Here is a 20,847-nt window from a genome sequence, read left to right as displayed (position 1 = left end):
TTCAAATTTAAAACTGAATCAAATTTAAAAATCTCACGTCATACGAATATATATAGAGCACGTAAACAACAAATTATCGTTTAGGCATTTAATATATAGTTGTTATAATTCCAACGATAACTTATGAGATTTTCTGATTTTGTTTTAATCATTTTACTATTTTATCATTAAATTGTTTTAATTAATTTTAATTATCAAATTCTTAATATTACATGTTTCACGGGTAGTTTGATTTGATTTAAGTAATATTATAAATCTTTTAAATTTGATTTAAATAATTATTCATAACTCAATGAATTATTTGTAAAATAGTTCGAGTGAACATTTGATTTAATATATTAATTTAGATGCTTAAAATCAGTGTTTGTCACATGATATTAATTTTGTATATAATTGTCTTTCCTATTAGATCAAATTCTACATAAAGTAATCCATCATTAAAATATCAAAATTATATTATAAACTTTATATAAAGAAATCAATAAATTAAAAAGTGGTTTATAAGGCAAATAAATTAAAGGGATTTTTTTTATAATTTTTAATGCAATTTTATCCAAATATGATATTTAAAGTTTACTTGATATTTTTTTTACAATTTAAACATTTTTATATGACTTATAAAGTTTAAAAAGATAAACTAAATAAAAAAGTAACTTTACTCAATTTTTGTTATCCCAAATCAAGCATTGATCAATTACTCAATTGTTGTTTATTATTTCAAATACAGTCATTTTCATTTGATACATTTTTTTCTTCTAAAAATATATTTTTAAAATTTTAACAACTTTAATTTAAGTATTCTAGTTAACTGAGTATTGTTATAAAAATTAAATAAACATTGATTTGAATCAATTTACAAATTACTAATCATATTATTATTAATTAAACCAAATAAAAAAAACAAATTAAATTGCATCATACGTATAATATATTTAAATGATTCTATTAATTTTTATCTCTATTTCTAATAAATTGACCTTCCTTCTTATAATATATTGTACATATATGATAACTTTAACATATTAAATTAATTAAGTAAATTTAAAAAATTTCTATAAAACAAGTTTTGCTATGTGAACAAATGTTACTTTTTTTTAAGATCATTGATATAATTACTAAATGTTGCACACCAATAACATGGTTCCCACAAAGAAGAAGAAATGATCTAAATCAACTTTTTTGCAAACAAAACCAAAATAAACCTGTAAGACTTTATTAAAGTGAATGAAATCCTACTTTGGATGAAACCCCAATGAAAACAATTTTTTGGAGGATGTGTACTTATAAAAATATATTTAAATATTTTTTGACATATCTAATAACATACATTTATTATTATTTAAATTAAATAATTAATAATATATTAAAATTTAAAATAATACAAAAATTACTCAAATAAATTATAAAATTTTAATTTAACACTCTTGCAAAACAGTAAAATTAAGCTAGCGTATATGTTAAAGAATGTTTTATTCTATGAGATGATGCCACATCACATTCCATATTTATTTCCTCAAAAATAATTCAATTAATGCAAAATTTATATTTATTCTATTTCAAATATAATTTTAAATCAATTGTAGTATATAAGAATCATATTAACCAGAATCTTCAAATTTTATATTTATTCTATTTTTTTTGAATTTCATATAATAGACAGTAAAGCAGTGTAAATTTGATAAAAAAACGTGTAAATTCATATTGTATATTTTTTGTTGATGAAAGTAAAAATGTGAAAAAATATTGTATTACAAGTATATTTTAAAATATAATAATTATCATTAAAAGTAAATTTTACATGAACACAACTAATAAAAGGATCATTTTTTATTTTTTAATTTGCACGGGTAAAATTTAAATCAATTCACCAAAAATATATTTTATTATCATGAAACATACACACGTGCACAATTTTAATTAATTACCTAATAAAATAATTTAAATTAATATTAATTTATTCTTTATATTTACTGAATATTATATATTTATTTATAATTTAAAATTTTTAAATTCATCACAATTTATTTTAATATTTTTTATTTACATATCTGTTAATATATATTTATTAAAATTTGAACTAAATAAAATATATTAAAAATTCATATAATATAAAAAATTACTCTTATGAATTATAAGATGTGAATTTAATATGTGTAAGGAAAAAAAAAACTAAGCTAGGAAACAAAAAAAATGACAATATCACTTTGCTAAATATCAAATAATAATTAAATTTAAAAAAAAAACTCCTAATATAGGAGAGCTACATTCTCAAAAATGACTATGCGTATCTTTAGACAAAATCTCCGCAAGTTGTCATGGTTTATTTCTTTTCTTCATTAAACTCTAGAAAGAAAACCATTTACTACTGATACTATTATATTAATCAATAAAAAAATAATATTTAATGTCTTTTTTTAGAGAAATATTTGATGTCTTGAGTTGGGCACAAGTAGTTCTTAATTTACGAAAATTTATATGAAATATTTTGCTTTTTTAAAAAATAAAAAATTATAATAAAGATAACTTTTTAGTTAATTATCATAAAAATTAACAAAATTCACATATGATATAAAATATATTTACATTTTCTGTGTATTTTAATTAAATTAAAAAAGGTGTCACAAACATTTTAAAATTTAAAAGATAAGGAGATGTTTGATTTGAGATTTTTTTTTTTGTTTTTAATTCCTATTTTCAAATTTTTATATGACATTATTACTATTTTTGCTTAAATGTGAAAACAAACCTTATTAGTTGAATTTTTTTGTTTGGTTCTTATAATTTTTTTTTGTTTTTTAGTTCACATAAGTTTGTGCTTTTCTATTTTTAGTCTATACAGTCAATCATCATTTTAAAAAACCTTAATATTATCTTATGATAATTTATAATTAAATCACAATATAAAATATATTTATATTTTAATTAAATTGAAAAAGGTGTGACAAAATAATATTTTTAATATTATATTTTAAAATTTTATTTTCAAAAGTTTATATGACTTATAATAATAATAACAATAATAATAATATGAAAATATATCCAATAAATTGACCTTTTTTCTTTATTTTTGATTCTTATAGTTATAATCGACATAAATTTACATTTTTTGACTTTTAGTTTTTACTTCCATCTTCTTAATGATAATATCATGTTGGATATCATTATGTACCACATTTGCAAAATATGATATCATCACATATTATATTAGCACAATGTTACATCATTAACTTAAAAAAATACGACATTATACTAACATGATATATGATAATATCATCTTAATATTATCTTTTGCTTACGCGACTCATGATGATATAATTATTAATATTTTTTGTAATAGTATTTAATGGTTGAGACTAAAACTAAAAAAAATAAATTAATAGAGATTGAAACCGAAAAAAAATTATAGGAAAAAAAATACATCAACTTAAAATTTTCATATTTAAGTCATTCACATATATCAAATTTGTGAATCAGACTCCAAAGTCACTCTATATCTGATTAAGAAAAACTCCAACAATTTGCATAGGTATCTTCCTCTAATTCAGATAATCAAGGTTTTCATTTAGTTAGATTGGTCTCTTCAACACTCTCTCTGCGTGAGGGAAGCGTTTTTCGCGGATTGGCTCGCGAAGCATGGCTGTTCTCGCTAGAATCTTATGGTCATATCTAACAATGTCCTTATGTCCTCCCTACTTAGCACCCTTTTTGTAAGCTGATAGGATGGGTTGTTGTTCACCTTAGGGTCTGATTTCGTTTGTTTTTTCTTCTCTTTTAACTTTTAGAAGCATAAAAAAAATGAACTGACCAAATTCCAAAACTAAAGAATAAAAAAATGACTAAATGTAATTTTTATCATTATATTTTAGTATTGTTTTATTTTGATAATTAAGTTTTAAAAGTTTTATTTTAGTCCTTTTAAGTTTTTAAAAGTTTCATTTTGATTCTTTATGTTTTTAAAATTTTTATTTTGGTATATTAAATTAAAAGTTTCATTTTGATCCTTTATGTTTTCGAAAGTTTTATTTTGATCATTTTTTCTAATTTTCGTTAACAAATGTTAATGTGTCATTCACTTTAAATTTTGAAATAATTAATTTAAAATAATAATAGTTAAAAATCATCATTATCTTTTTAAAATGCATTCAGCCGCCTATTTTCTAATCTTCGTCATCTTTTTTTTTTTTTCAAACTCCATAACCACGTGAACATAAACAATGCAACTATTATCCTCTCAAATCTATAATCTCCTCATCACTACAACCATCACTAACAAATAAATTAGATTCACAACAACCGTTCACCAAGCAACACAATCGTGCCACCCCATAACCACACCGCGACCTAATACTAACATAGATCAGAAACGTTTGGGTCTCAACAACGATGAGAAGATATAGATTTAACGTCACTAAGGTAATTTTGGGTTTTCCTTCAATTTTTAGCCGTGTTATTTTAAATTAATTATTTAAAGATTAACAAAACATTTGCTAACAAAAATTAGAATAAATGACTAAATTAAATCTTTCGAAAACATAAACAATCAAAATGAAATGTTTAAAAACTTAAAGATCAAAATAATTTTTTTAAAACTTAATATATTAAAATAAAACTTTTGAAAACACAAATAATCAAAATAAAATTTTTAAAATTTAATATACTAAAATACAAAAATACTAAAACATAATAAATCAAAAGTGACATTTAGAAAAAAAAAATCTAAAAATACAAAAAAAAGCTAATGTTTTCACCTAGTAGTAAATTAAAATTAAAAGTCTCTAATGAATATTGCTATTATCGAAAGAAGGAAAGAAATTCAGTAATCTGTATTCCATTATATTTGTCTAGTGACACCACCAATAATCCAATATATAGGCCCCCACCAAAGCAAAAACAACGGAAACGGAGCATTTCATTTGGATTCCTTTTAACAGTTTATTTAATTCTATAATTTATAAGATAATAAGTTATGCTTAAAAAGTGTCTGATGTTAAAATGAGTCAGTAGAATATGCTGGAACTTGAATGGAAAATGGCGAATTGCAGAGTAAAGTGTGAACTTGACCAAAAAGTGGCATTAATTATGATATGAGCGTCATACACTAATCTTACTTCCAATAGTCATGCGGTACTGCATGATTCTATTGTCACTCGGTCGCACGTTCAGTCTTGTATGACAATCCTTCTATTCCTACTATACAAACAAGTCAATATAATAATCTCACTGCACTATGCTACCCTTTTTCCTAAAGGCAATAGCCGAAAACCGAATAATAATCAGCTTTATTTTTTTTTCAGCTAAAAAATTGTACAATGATGCTTTTCATGGTGACCCCTATTTGGACTTTCTTTTTCAACTTTTGGTGGATCATTAGACCAATGCAATCTTTTGGTGAGTTAGCATTTCAAAAGACCTCGAAACAAATGGATGTCCTTTTTTGCGTAACGCTCTGCAAGATGCCAAACTTGGTACGTGAGAGGATGGCCAATTATAGGGAATAGAATCATGGCTTTGCTTTTTTTGTTTTTCTTCATGTTTTCTTTTTCTTTTTCCTAGGTCACATCACTTTTTAATTAACTAATTTATAGACATAGTTATCTTGTCAACTAATTTTTTTTATATAAATTGTTATCAATTATTTTCATTTTGTCTCAAAGATTTCTAATAAAAAATTCAATGGTGGAAACTTCATAATGATTTCATTTTTCTGATGATTAGGAGCTATTGTGGTTAATGAAAGCAACTAAGATAAGTTTCATTCAACATCACATCGAAATAATCATGAATCTATGATCTGTTTCTATTTCATCTTCATCAGCTCCCTTGGTGGTATCGAAAGAGGCAACGAAGGGATGAAAACTAGGATTTAACTATCAACTATGAAATTACCAATCATGTAAATTGCTACAAAGAACAAATCATCAATAACATATATCACTTAATTATAACTCTCTATTGCTTCAATTTGACTGGTTAGGTATAGAAAGTAAGGATGTGTGACAATTTCACATTGCTTTTCTATCTTGTACTAGCTAGCTAATAATAGTACTTTCTTGAGATAAAATGTCATTATAGCTTTTACTAAAGTAGGGTTAAAATCAAAATCCCCAAATGAATCTAGATCCACTAAAAAGGTTCAACACGCAATGCACATTTATGCACATAGGCTTCCAATAAGTCAAACAAATACAACAATAACAATCAAATCTTTTCCTAACACATGGATCAGCTACATATGGATCAATATGATAGTGTTTTGTTACTATGTATATCCATAGACAAAATATTTATCTCTAAATCTTTGATGATTTTATCAACAATTTTTTATAATCTACTTTTATTTTGGTGGCAATAATATCTTTCAAAACCAAACAAGTGAATGTATTGTTAGAAAGTGTCTTAAGGGAAGTGATTAAAGAATCAACAAGTCTATGTTTGTATACAAGTTGAATCCGTGTGTTTAGTAGGATTTCCACATTAATAACAAGAAAAAAAAAAACACAAAAATAACTATTTGTTAATTGCTTCTATCTTAACGTGGATCTACTATATATTCAAAATAATAAAGAAAAAAGAATATTTAAAAAGGTGAATGATCGGATCAAGTGTTTGAATTAATCAAATTGTCAAATAAAAATTTGATGCCTGAACCAATGTAGGGCGACTCTTAATAATTTGATTGTCAAATCAATAAACACTTAGTTCTTCAACAAATAATAATAATAATAATAATAAAAATAAATAATGTGAAATGAAGTATAGAAATTGACACCTTGCATATCATATATACTCATTAGTATATTAATTACATAATTATGCTCAGCAATAGAGAGATACCAATCATTGTTTCCTAAGTGCTTCTTGCACTTCGAATAAATTAAGTTCTACTCCAATTTCATTTTCTGCCGACGAAACTAAAATCTATACTCCTTCCCCAACATTTCTGTTTCATGTGTCCCGGAAAATGCAATCGAAAATAGTAATTTAAACTTCAAAACCAAATCCTCCAAATGGATTCATCAGTCTAACTTTTATATTAAACAGCATGACTCTCATTTCTATTTAACCTGAATGAGCTTAATTATAACCAGTCATAATTCCTTCCACGGTTAATGATATTAAATTCACATATATATTGAGAATGCAAAAAAAAATGCTATATAGCAACTAGCAAGTGATGATTGAAATTATATGCAAAGAAAAAAGGAGGAAGGGAGGGATAACACTATATAACACAACCCAAGTGGATGAAAAGAGTGAAGAACTGGACTGAAGATGGCTACGCTAATTGTTATAGTTTTACATCAAACTGAATTTAGATTCAATAAGCTGACTCATAAAATATGTATAGCAATATGATGAAGGGAGGGAAAGAAAGAACAAAGAACAGAAAAGGGAAAAGAGAATTTACTATTAAAAAAAGGAAAAAAAAATAATTAACATCCAAAAGAAGACCTAATGTTTTCTTTGTGTATCGAACTTCAATTTTTGCTGTGGAATGCAATTACTGATAGGATTAGGCCCTGAATGTACTTCATGCAATGCTTTCCTTTGAACATGATCCCTCTCAGATCCTCTTGACTGGCACGAGAGAAAACATGATAAGAATGACTTAAAATTAAGCTCCTCTTGCTTATAGAAGAAAAAGAAAGTGGTTATGGGTCACATCAAAGAAATTATGCACTTACCATGTGATGGTGATCTTCTATTGTTGCTTTGGTGAGTTGCTGAATCATTATTATTCTCATGCTTGAGCTTGAATATGGGAAAAAATGGCATACCAGAAGAAAAAAGATGAGAAAGCCTGAAGAATAGTTCATAGTTTTTGTTTCATGAAAGTGCTAAACATGCGGGTTTAGAGAAAAAGTATTAGCTAGCTTTTTTTTTGTTAGCTTATGACAATTTAAAGGAAAACACACGTTTTGAGGCATAAAACAAAAGGAGAAATTCATATGATGTGAGGGTACCCCGCTGCACAAACATAATTAAGAATATACCATACAATGACATGGGATAAAGTTTGAGGACTAAATATCTTTTGTTTACTGGAGTATATACGTAGTGTTTACAAAATTGGGGCTTCTTGTTATTAAATAGTGGGAGAACAATTGTTTGAAGTTTTTTATGCCTACTTCGTACTATTATTTCGGTTTACTTTCCCTGCATGGCTACATTATCATCAACATCAAATGGGGTCAATGGGCATGACATAAATATTTTTATAAGAGCAACTATTCTCATTCAATGGTGATAAAATATGATAAATGCCATAAATTACAGTGTCATTTTTTAGTTCGCATGTATATTCACAATCTTGTTCTAGTTAGATGTGATTACTACGAGTGATTAAGCTTTCTTTCCGAGTTTCTAGCATAATTGCGTATTCATCAAGAATATTAGTTAAATTAGAATAATTTTTTATTAACTTTAGTTAATTTATGTACTTATATGGTGATTGCTTTATCATCCTTTTCTTATTAGTTTTCTCTATCAAATTACTTATTTTATCGCTTACACTTTGATAAATCACTTTTGCAATATTTTGTCTAAGTTTTTTGTCTAAGTTTTGTACTATTTGTATGTATTTTTTTGGTAGAATTCATGTCGGGACACTAGTTTTGTTTTACAGAAACATATTTGCTCCATGGAGTGAAAGTTGAAAATTACATATTTTTATGAAGATTTGAAAAACTTTGTTACTTGATTGCAATCATAGTACATTCAACACAACCATGATAAGCGGTATGACCATGATAATATGATGACTTTCCTTTTGAACAACGTTAATCTTTCAATGACGACAGACGTGAATTCACCATGGATGTGGTTAGCACCACGATGTTTTGGTCATTCCACAACGTTCAAGAACTTCAATGTCATAGTTTCCGACCACGACCGTGGTGCATTCAATAGGACCGCGATGGATTTCAGTACGACCATAATGTGCCTTTCTGACTAATATCTTTAGAAAGCTATAGATAAGGGTTGTTTTCTTCATCTTTTTATCTTTTACCTAATTTATGAAGTGTGGACAACAATGAGAGAACAGATCGTGATTATCATTCCTACCTTGAGGAATGTCTATGCTAATTTCTTTTAGACTTTCTAGTTTTGCTTTGATTATAATTGACTAGTCACCCTAGTCTGAGGGTTATTATGTAAATGTCAAATTGTACCCTTTCTCTGTTCTTAATGAAATTTCTCGGTGTTTTATGTTAATTAATTCTCTTTCTCATTTTTATTGTTTATTTGGAAACTAATCAATCTTATGTTTTATCAAATGTATTATGGTAATTATTTGCGTATATTTAGTAGACCTCAGCAGAGAATGTTTTACATCAAATTATATGATCAAACTGTTTGGATAATCTTCGATAGATTACTTAATCCATAATTGGTCATCCCTGAAATTGATTATATCCTTTGACTTAAATCAATATATCTATGATAATTGAAGCATTAATTTAAAGCAAAGAGCATCATTAGACCTTAATCATAAACTTTTGATTGACTTTGGGAATTGGAAGTTAACTCTGGTAGGAATTTCATATGAACTAGGATTAGGGGAGATTAGTGTAATAGTCGTAACTTTTAATAAATAAATAAGAAATTAACAAATTAATAAATAAATAAATAAGTAAAAAATAATTAGGTCATAAATTTTCACTATATAAACCAAATGTTAACCTAGAGCAGCTTTTACAAAATATTTTTGTTCCTTTTTCTCCTTCTGACGCACAAGAACCCTAACAGAGCAATTGGAGGAGGAGTTCTAGAGAGCACCAAAAACGCCACAATTGCTAACGGAGAATGTTTGAGCGACTACATCGAGGTAAGGGGTGAGTTACTCACACTTGGAGATTAGAAGGAACATGTATAGGGATCTCTAGAGGATCGATTTTGGGGTATTTTGGGTTGTTTTTATAAAATGTTAATTCATGATTCTTTTAAATTGAATAATTCTTACGCTAAATTGAGTGTAATATCTTTTATCATGAAATTCTATGATCCTAGTTAGTGTATATTGATATGATATTTGTGTTAGTATATATCAAGTTTTATTTTAAGTGACAATTGTTATTACTGGATTCTTTTTGTATATTAACTAACACATATAATATTTGTTGTTTTGTGCTTGTGAATTACTTTTTTTTTTGAATGTGTCAGTGAATTGTTATCATTTGAATGAAAGAATTTGACCCAAATAATTATATTTCTTTTTGTTTGTAATGAATAGCGCGTACTGTGTCTTTGCATATATTTTTTTTTTTTGTTGAAACTGTAATTCCCACCTACACTACACAATGCAATATGTATATTCCCTTATGTTAAAGTTGCAATTTCATGCTCTGTATCTACATACACGTTCGTTTTATATATATAAATTAAATATTGTTATGAAATTATTATTTTATTGTTTTGCAGAAATAAATTAAATACTGCTGTGAAATTATTTTTATTTCTTTTCATTTATATGTTATATATGTATAATAAGCAATTAAATACGGTGTAAAATTATTCCTTAATAATAATTATTTTTGCTATATCTTAAATTAATTATTATAGAGGTTCTCTTTAATTGAAAATAATATATTTTATTTAAATTACACTTATTTTGTGCAATATGCATTATTACTAATGACATAATTGCTTGTTTTAATAGTATAACAAAACTGCAGCAATTAAAATGAAAACTTTGATACGTTAAAGTGCATCAAATATGCTTGATATGTTATTGTTTCTGCATATTAAATTGATAAATAAACTCCAGCATTAAACGTTCATCTTAAAGTGCGGAGAATATGCACATTACTAATTTTCTTCACCTTGATTTGAGAAACGGATTTTGAGCAGCTATATATTCCTTTGCAATAATATATATATATATATATATATATAAAAGATATTATTCATTAAAGATATTATTCTAGTAAGTGCAGCCGATACGCATGCTTTTTACTTTTCATGTTATACATATACATATAATAAATTAAATGTTGTGAAATTATTATTTTACTGCTTTGGAGAAATAAATTAAATATTTTATGAACTTATTATTTTATTGCTTTGCAGAAATAAATTAAACATTATTGTGAAATTATTATTTTATTTTATTTTTTTAGTTATATATGTATAATAATAAATTAAATACTTTCGTAAAATTATTGCTTAATCATAATTATTTTTGCCACATCTCAAATTAATTGTTGTAGATGTTTTTATTTATTTATTTTGTTGAATTAATATATTCGGTTTAACCTATATTTTTGTTGTCTCAAGTAAATGTTACTATTGAATGATATGTGTAGGATACATGAGATGCGATAAATTATTTTATTATGAAATTATGGTTGAGACTATGTGTAAGTGATAATCATTTAGTACGTAATGGATTGTGAATTACATAATTGTTGAGATGTTTTATGTTTTGAGTTGGGAGCCATGAATTATGTAATCACACAACTGTAAGAGCCTTTAAGGACGACGAGTTAATGCGCAATGAGTTGTGATGGAATCCACTGTGGGAACCCGACGAGTTTAATCACTTGAGGTGCACTGAGTTAAAATATATATATATATATATATATATATATATATATATATATACACACACACACACACACACACACACACACAAAATTGAGATTTTGAAAACAATTGAGTAGTTGTGTGCATTGCATAATTCATAGGTAGAGTCTGTGTGTTCAAATTTTTTTTTTTTGTTAGACCTGAATCAGGAAGGAGAGACCCTGACAAACTCTTCGGAGTGTAGGCCATGGGGGTCATCCAGTTTGAGTGCTCCTTTAAGCCTGACTGATCTCCCTATGATTTCACTTAGTGAGAGTGACCTGACTTATCCATTGTGAGGCATGTCCTGTCATGTACTCCTAGGCGCCCGACGATGTTTTTCACTGAAAAATGGTACTACATTGCATGTAGGCTTGAGTCTAAAGTATTTGTTGCATAACGCATGTGTTTGACTTTCATTGAGTTAACAATTGTGGTTTGATGTTATTTTCTGGAGTGGATGAACTTGAATGGATGTGCATAATGTGTGTGATTTTGTGAAGTGATGTTAATTATATAAATTCAGCTTTAAGTATTATATGTTTTACATGCTCTAATATTTTATTATATATGAATGTGATAAGTCATTCCCGGTGTGTGTTTGTGTTTGGGCTGATTGCCATTTGTTCAGGTGAGCCATCACATGATGAATTCCATGTTATAGTCGGAGAAACTTAGTCTGTGATAGAGACATGCTTTAATAAGTGTGACATTGAGGCATAGGATTTTACTTCGCATGCTATATTTTCCGTAAACGATATAGTTGTGTTATGTTTTCTGTTTTAGTTTTTTTTTATTCATTCAGTATGGATGACCTTGTTTTGAGCCTGGATAACTTTTTTGTTTTTATTTGAACAATTTCTACTATGTTTTCATTAAGTGAATGCGAATCCTTTATCTATTGAAATCAATTTAAAGTCAATGCGTTTTAAAAAAATAATTTCGCATGATTTTATTTCCTTTTATTTGATTTTTGTGAGGGTAGAGGGTGTCACATTTAGTGGTATCAGAACAGGTCGAACCTTTCGGCCATGTGTGTTATGAGATTTTTGTGTTTCCTTGTGTACTCTGATGCGTTGTGTTTGTTTTGTTTGATTAGAAGTGTACTCTATTGTGTTGGTGTGTGTGTGTGTGTGTGTGTGTGTGTGTGTATATATATATATATATATATATATATATATATATATATATATATATATATATATATATATATATATATATATATATATTTCTCTTTTCAAAGTTTTGTTGCTTGCGTGACATAGGAAGTAATGGTTGGGAGAAATGAGCGAGAACAACTCCTTACCAAGGCCTTGAACAACTTGGCGCAAGTTATGGCCAATCAGGGAGGCGTTGGAGGAGTAACTATGTACCATGATTTAGATCGCTTTTAGAGGAACAACTCATCTACCTTCAAAGGGGGTTATGATCCTGAGGGAGATTGAGAAGATCTTCCGGGTGACAGAGTGTCAGGACCATCAGAAGGTGTTGTTTGCTGCTCACATGCTAGCAGATGAGGCAGAGTATTGGTGGGAGAACACTCGCCCACGTTTGGAGGGAGCAGGTGGTGCTGTTGTCCCATGGGGGACCTTCAGACAGACTTTTCTGGAGAAGTATTTTCCAGAAGATGTGAAGAATAGGAAGAAGATGGAGTTCCTTGAGCTAAAACAAGGGAGTATGATGGTGGCAGAGTATGCAGTGAAGTTTGAGAACCTTGTAAGGTATTTTCCTCATTATCAGGGGGAAGCTGGGGAGAGGTCCAAATGCATGAAATTTGTCAATGACCTCCGACCAGAAGTAAAGTTGATGGTAAATTATCACGGTATTCACAACTTTGCACAGTTGACCAACATGTGTAGAATCTTTGATGAAGATCAACAAGAGAAGACTGCTTTTTACAGGAATGCCAATGCTAGTCATGAGAAAGAGAAGAAGCCTGTGACTCACAGTCGTGCTAAGCCATATTCTGCCCCTCCTGGGAAATATGATAACCATTCTGGGGGACATAGGACTAGTGGAGGACATCACCTAGCTGGTGGGAGTTCTCAGCCAGTTAGCAGAGTGTCTTAGCCTGTTGGTAGAGGTGGTGGTGGTACTCCTGCTACACCTGCTACGCCAACCCGGTGTGCTAAGTGTGGTAGGATGGGTCATTTTGCTTGTGAGTGCCCAGATAGTGACATGAATTTTTTCAACTATCGAGGTAAGGGCCACCTCAGTACCAGTTGCCCACATCCGAGGAGGGAGAAGATGAGTGGAAGTCTGAATAACCAGAACGGACGACCAAGGACCACAGGGAGAGTGTTTGCTCTTAGTGGTGCTGATGTCGCACAGTCTGATGATCTCATTCAAGGTATGTGTTTCATAAGTCAAGTTCCCTTGGATGTATTTTATGATTCAGGTGCGACCCATTTGTTTATTTCTTGTGTCTGTGTTGAAAAGCTTGCCTTGCCTGTGTCTTCCTTGAAATTTGACTTGATTGTGAATACACCTGCTAGTGGGTCTGTTTTAACTTCTGATGTGTGTTTGTAATGTCCTATCTTAATTTCTGATAGACAATTTCTTATTGACTTAGTAGTTTTACCTTTGAGTCAGATTGATGTTATTCTTGGTATGGATTGGTTATCTTCCAATCATGTCTTATTAAATTGTTTTGAGAAATTTGTTTTCTTTCCTGAGTTTGGTGTGAGTGAAGGTGATATGTTTTTGTCTGCTAACCAAGTTGATGCATCTTTAAGGGAGGATGCACAGGTATACATGATCTTAGCTAGTGTGAGTGTTGAGACCAAAACCCCTGTGAGTGATATACCATTGGTGAGAGAGTTTCTAGAGGTGTTTGAGGAAGTGTCAGGATTACCACCTGAGAGAGAGGTCGAGTTCTCAATAGACCTAGTGCCCGGTACTGGACCCATATCCATAGCACCTTATAGGATGTCCCCTGTAGAGTTGAGTGAGCTTAAGAAACAGTTAGAGGAACTCTTAGAGAAATAGTTTGTGAGGCCTAGTGTATCACCCTGGGGTGTGCCAGTGTTGTCAGTTAAGAAGAAGGATGGGACTATGAGGTTATGTGTAGATTATCGTTAGTTGAATAAGGTAACGATTAAGAATATGTACCCTTTGCCTAGGATAGATTACCTGATGGATCATTAGTGGGGGCTTGTGTATTCAGTAAGATAGATCTTAGGTCAGGTTTCCACCAGATTAGAGTGAAGCCTGAAGATGTTCTGAAGACTGCCTTTAGGACCTGTTACGGTCATTGTGAGTACTTGGTTATGCCTTTTGGTGTGACCAACGCCCCTGGTGTTTCATGGATTATATGAATAGGATCTTTCATCCCTACCTAGATAGTTTTGTAGTGGTCTTCATAGATGATATCTTGGTGTACTCTAAGACTAGAGAGGAACATGAGGAGCATCTGAGAGTTGTGTTGCAAACCCTCAAAGACAATAGACTGTATGCTAAGTTGTCCAAGTTTGATTTTTGGCTAGAGGAGGTGAGCTTCTTAGGGCATGTTATATCCAAGGTAGGGATAGCAGTAGATCATTCCAAGGTAGAGGCGGTGATGAGTTGGGAGAGTCCTAAGTCAGTGTTTGAGATTAGGACTTTTCTTGGCTTAGCAGGATACTACCGTAGATTCATAGAGGGTTTTTCTAAGCTAGCCTTACCTTTGACTAAGCTTATTCGTAAGGGTCAAGTTTTTGTGTGGGATGCCCAGTGTGAGAGTAGTTTTCGTACCCTTAAGGAAAGGTTGACCACTACACCAGTTTTAGTGTTACCTGACCCGAGTGAACCTTTTGTGGTGTACTGTGATGCGTCCAAGATGGGTTTGGGTGGATTGCTTATGCAATGGGGACAGGTAGTGGCCTATGCTTCTTGACAGCTTAAGATACATGAAAGGAATTATCCCACACACGATCTTGAGTTAGTAGCCGTAGTATTTGCTCTTAAGCTTTGGAGGCATTACCTTTATGGATCTAAATTTGAGGTGTTTAGTGACCATAAGATCCGTAGATATTTGTTTGATCAAAAAGAGCTTAACATGAGGCAGAGGAGATGGTTAGAGTTCCTTAAGGATTACGATTTTGAGCTTAGCTATCACCCAGGTAAAGCCAATGTAGTAGTTGAAGCCTTAAGTAGGAAATCCCTTCAAATGTCTGCTTTGATGGTTAGAGAGTTGGACCTCTTAGAGTAGTTTAGAGACATGAGTTTGGCATGTGAGATCACCTCTAGTAGCATTAAGATGGGTATGTTGAAAGTCACCAGCGAACTCTTGAGCGAGATCCGCGAGGGTCAGAAGTCGAACCCATTCTTGTCAGCTCAGTTAGAGTCCATAGTCGCAGGGAGAGAGAATAGTTTTAGAGTGGGAACTGATGGAGTCTTGAGATTTCAGGATAAGGTGTGTGTTCCTAGTGTACCCAAGCTTAGGAGAACGATCTTGGAAGATGGTCATAGAAGTAGTCTAAGTATCCACTCGGGAGCGACTAAGATGTATCATGACCTTAGGAAGATGTTTTGGTGGCCGGGTATGAAGAGAGAAGTTAATGAGTTTGTCCTTGGGTGCCTAGTGTGTCAGAAAGCTAAGATAGAACACCAAAAGCCTTCAGGGAAGTTGCGACCTTTAGAGATACCTGAGTGGAAGTGGGATAGCATCTCCATGGATTTCGTGGTGGGGTTACCTAGGACCCCTAAAGGTTTAGATTCCATTTGGGTTATTGAAGATAGGTTGATGAAATCTGCCCACTTCATCCCAATTAACATCAGATATTCTTTAGAGAGGTTGACTAGCTTGTACGTCAGTGAGATAGTTAGACTACACGGTGTTCCTTCTAGCATAGTCTCTGATAGAGATCCCAGATTTATCTCTAGATTTTGGGAGAGTCTTCATAAAGCCTTGGGGACCAAGCTTAGGTTGAGTTCTGCTTACCACCCACAGACTGACGGTCAAACCGAGCGCACCATCCAATTCTTAGAGGACCTCTTGAGAGCCTGTGTGTTAGAGTAGAGGGGTAGTTGGGATAGTTTCTTACCCTTGATAGAATTTACATACAACAATAGTTTTCACTCTAGTATAGGTATGGCACCCTACGAGGCATTGTATGGTAGAAGATGTAGGACACCTCTATGTTGGGTAGATCCCGGTGAGAGCATTACCTTAGAACCCGAGGTGGTTCAACAGACCACTGAAAAGGTCAAGTTGATCCAAGAAAGGATGAGAGCAGCCCAAAGTAGGAAAAGGAGCTACTATGATAGGAGAAGAAAGGACCTTGAGTTTGTTGTAGGTGATCATGTATTCTTAAGAGTCACTCCATGGACTGGGGTTGGCAGGGCGTTGAAGTCCCATAAGCTCACACCTAGGTTCATTGGTCCCTTTGAATTCCTAAAGCGTGTCGACCCAGTTGCGTATCAGGTGGCTTTGCCGCCATCTCTCTCAAATCTCCATAGTGTCTTCCATATCTCTCAGCTCAGAAAATATGTCCATGATCCGTCGCACGTGATCGAGTTGGACAATGTCCAAGTGAAAGAGAACTTGACATTTGAAACACAACCACTAAGGATCGATGATCGTATGGTTAAGCAGCTAAGGGGGAAAGAGATTCCCTTGGTCAAAGTAGTATGGGGAAGTGCTTCGGGCGAGGATGCCACCTGGGAACTAGAGGGTCAGATGTGTGATGCATATCCTACCTTATTCGATACCGGTAAGTTTCGGGGGCAAAACTTTTTTTAAGAGGGATGGAATTGTAACCGCCGTAACTTTTAATAAATAAATAAGAAATTAATAAATAAATAAGTAAATAAGAAAAAAATAATTAGGTCTTAAATTTCCACTATATAAACCAAATGTTAACCTAAAGCAACTTTTACAAAACACTTATGTTCTTTTTTCTTCTTCTGACGCACAAGAACCCTAACAGAGCAACCGGAGGAGGAGCTCTAGAGAGCATCAGAAACACCACAATTGCTAACGGAAAATGTTTGAGCGACTACATCGAGGTAAGAGATGAGTCACTCATGCTTGGAGATTAGAAGGAATATGTATAGGGATCTCTAGAGGATCAATTTTAGGGTATTTTGGGTTGTTTTTATAAAATGTTAATTCATGATTCTTTCAAATTGAATAATTCTTACGCTAAATTGAGTGTAATATCTTCTATCATGAAATTCTATGATCCTGCTAAGTGTATACTGATATGATATTTGTGTTAGTGTATATCAAGTTTTTTTTTTAAGTGGCAATTGTTATTACTGGATTCTTTTTGTATATTAACTAACGCGTATAATATTTGTTGTTTTGTGCTTGTGAATTACTTTTTTTTTTAATGTGTCAGTGAATTGTTATCATTTGAATGAAGAAATTTGACCCAAATAATTATATTCCTTTTTGTTTGTAATAAAAATTTATGAATAACGCGTATTGTGTCTTTGCATATATTTCTTTTGTTGAAACTGCAATTTCCACCTACACTACACAATGCAATATGTATATTCCCTTTTGTTAAAGTTGCAATTCCATGCTTGGTATCTACATACACGTTCGTTTTATATATGTATATATATATATATATATATATATATATATAATAAATTAAATATTGTTATGAAATTATTATTTTATTGTTTTGCAGAAATAAATTAAATATTGCTGTGAAATTATTTTTATTTCTTTTCATTTATATATGTTATATATGTATAATAATCAATTAAATACGGTGTAAAATTATTTCTTAAAAATAATTATTTTTGCTATATATTAAATTAATTATTATAGAGGTTCTCTTTAATTGAAAATAAATATATTTTTTAAATTACACTTATTTTGTGCAATATGCATTATTACTAATGACATAATTGCTTGTTTTAATAGTATAACAAAACTGCAGCAATTAAAATGAAAACTTTGATACGTTAAAGTGCATCAAATATGCTTGATATGTTATTGTTTCTGCATATTAAATTGATAAATAAACTCCAGTATTAAACGTTCCTTTTAAAGTGCGGAGAATATGCACATTACTAATTTTCTTCACCTTGATTTGAGAAACGGATTTTGAGCAGCTATATATTCCTTTGCAATAATATATATATTTAAGATATTATTCATTAAAGATATTATTCTAGTAAGTGCAGCAACGGATACACATGCTTTTTACTTTTCATGTTATACATATATATATATATATATATATATATATATAATAAATTAAATGTTGTTGTGAAATTATTATTTTACTGCTTTGGAGAAATAAATTAAATATTTTGTGAAATTATTATTTTATTTTATTTTTTTAGTTATATATGTATAATAATAAATTAAATACTTTCGTAAAATTATTGCTTAATCATAATTATTTTTGCTACATCTCAAATTAATTGTTGTAGTTTTTTTATTTATTTATTTTGTTAAATTAATATATTCAATTTAATCTATATTTTTGTTGTGTCAAGTAAATGTTACTATTGAATTATATGTGTAGGATGCATGAGATGCGATTAATTATTTTATTATGAAATTATGGTTGAGATTGTGTGTAAGTGGTAATCATTAAGTACGTAATGGATTGTGAATTACATAATTGTTGAGATGTTCTATGTTTTGAGTTGTGAGCCATGAATTATGTAATCACACAGCTGTGAGACCCTTTAAGGGCGACAAGTTAATGCGCGATGAGTTGTGATGGGATCCACTGTGGGAATCCGACGAGTTTAATCACTTGAGGCACACTGAGTTAAAATATATTTTAATATATATATATATATATATATATACATACATACATACATACAATTGAGATTTTGAAAATAATTGAGTAGTTGTGTGCATTGCATAATTCATAGGTAGAGTTTGTGTGTTCAAATGTTTTTTTTTTGGGTTGGACCTGAATCAGGAGGGAGAGGCCCTGACAGACTCTTCGGAGTGTAGGCCTTGGGGGTCATCCGGTTTGAGTGCTCCTTTAAGCCTGTGTCGATCCCACATGGTTAGAGCATTCTCGCAAAACAGCGTGACCCTCACTGGTCTCTCTATGATTTCACTTAGTGAAAGTGACCTGACTTACCCATTGTGAAGCATGGCCTGTCATGTAATCCTAGGCGCCCGACGAGATTTTTCACTGAAAAATGATACCACATTGCATGTAGGCTTAAGTCTAGAGTATTTGTTGCATAACGCATGTGTTTGACTTTCATTGAGTTAACAATTGTGGTTTGATGTTATTTTTTGGAGTGGATGAACTTGAATGGATGTGCATAATGTGTGTGTTTTTGTGAAGTGATGTTAATTATATAAATTTAGCTTTAAGTATTATATGTTTTACATGCTCTCATATTTTATTATACATGAATGTGATAACTCATTCCCGGTGTGTGTTTGTGTTTGGGCTAATTGCCATTTGTTCAGGTGAGCCATCACATGATGAATTCCATGTTAGAGCTGAAGAGACTTAGTCTGTGATAGAGACATGCTCTGATAAGTGTGACATTGGGGCATAGGATTTTACTTCGCATGCTATATTTTCAGTAAACGATATAGTTGTGTTATGTTTTTTGTTTTAGTTTTTTTATTATTATTCATTCAGTATGGACGACCTTGTTTTAAGCTGAGATAACATTGTTGTTTTTATTCGAACAATTTCTACTATGTTTTCATTAAGTGAATGTGAATCCTTTATCTATTGAAATCAATTTAAAGTCAATGCATTTTAAAAAAAAAATTCGCATGATTTTATTTTCTTTTATTCGATTTTTGTGAGAGTAGAGGGTTTCACAATTAGTATTTGTGAATCATAATCCTTGGTTGTTTTACTATTACTTAAATCTCTCTTTTGTTATTGTTTACTTGTTTTTTTTAAAACAAAAAATCATAAAAATACTTAAATCTTTTTTTTAATTATCTTCATTGCTTATTTAATAATTTTGACTATTTAAGAATATAATTGATCTTTAGGGTTTGATAATCGAACTTTTAGTCCACTAATACTACTGAGTAGGATACACTTATTCTTGTAAAATTAGGTATTACACTTCTCTTTCTATCTGTATCTTTATAAAGATAGGTTTTGTGAGAATTGTTAAAATGATATTGCTCGTTTTGTAAAATATGACTTAGTTACATGTAGTTTAATAGAGAATTGAGCAACGGCGGAAATTAAAGAATGTTTTATGAAAAGACACAAAAACTTAAAATATATGAAAACCCACTTATATATATAAGAAAAAAGACAGTGTTGCATAATCTCACTCGAATCTGATGGTGCTACATCATGCTTAATGAATATACTGTACACTTGACTC

The 20,847-nt window shown here is 30.4% G+C and overlaps 2 protein-coding genes and 1 long non-coding RNA gene across 3 annotated transcripts; 2 read left to right on the top strand and 1 right to left on the bottom strand.

The window, feature by feature from the left end:
- Nucleotides 1–7,154: 7,154 nt before the first annotated feature.
- Nucleotides 7,155–8,206, bottom strand: LOC114385783. Its single transcript, XR_003661014.1, has 2 exons — nt 7,686–8,206; nt 7,155–7,578 (listed from the first exon to the last, which is right to left on the bottom strand). It is a non-coding gene; the product is annotated as an uncharacterized LOC114385783 (long non-coding RNA).
- Nucleotides 8,207–12,990: 4,784 nt separating this feature from the next.
- On the top strand, nt 12,991–13,635 carry LOC114386209. Its single transcript, XM_028346186.1, has one exon. The coding sequence runs from the start codon at nt 12,991–12,993 to the stop codon at nt 13,633–13,635; it is 645 nt and encodes a 214-aa protein (XP_028201987.1).
- Nucleotides 13,636–16,636: 3,001 nt separating this feature from the next.
- Nucleotides 16,637–20,001, top strand: LOC114386208. The gene is made up of 2 exons (XM_028346185.1): nt 16,637–17,258; nt 19,955–20,001. The coding sequence occupies exons 1-2, from the start codon at nt 16,637–16,639 to the stop codon at nt 19,999–20,001; spliced, it is 669 nt and encodes a 222-aa protein (XP_028201986.1).
- The last annotated feature ends 846 nt before the right edge of the window (nt 20,002–20,847 follow it).

The sequence above is a fragment of the Glycine soja genome, chromosome 15 (genome assembly GCF_004193775.1).
Source record: "Glycine soja cultivar W05 chromosome 15, ASM419377v2, whole genome shotgun sequence".
NCBI classification, from domain to species: Eukaryota; Viridiplantae; Streptophyta; class Magnoliopsida; order Fabales; family Fabaceae; genus Glycine; species Glycine soja.
Note: the sequence above shows the minus strand (reverse complement) of the source record. Positions and strands in the feature narration are given on the sequence as shown.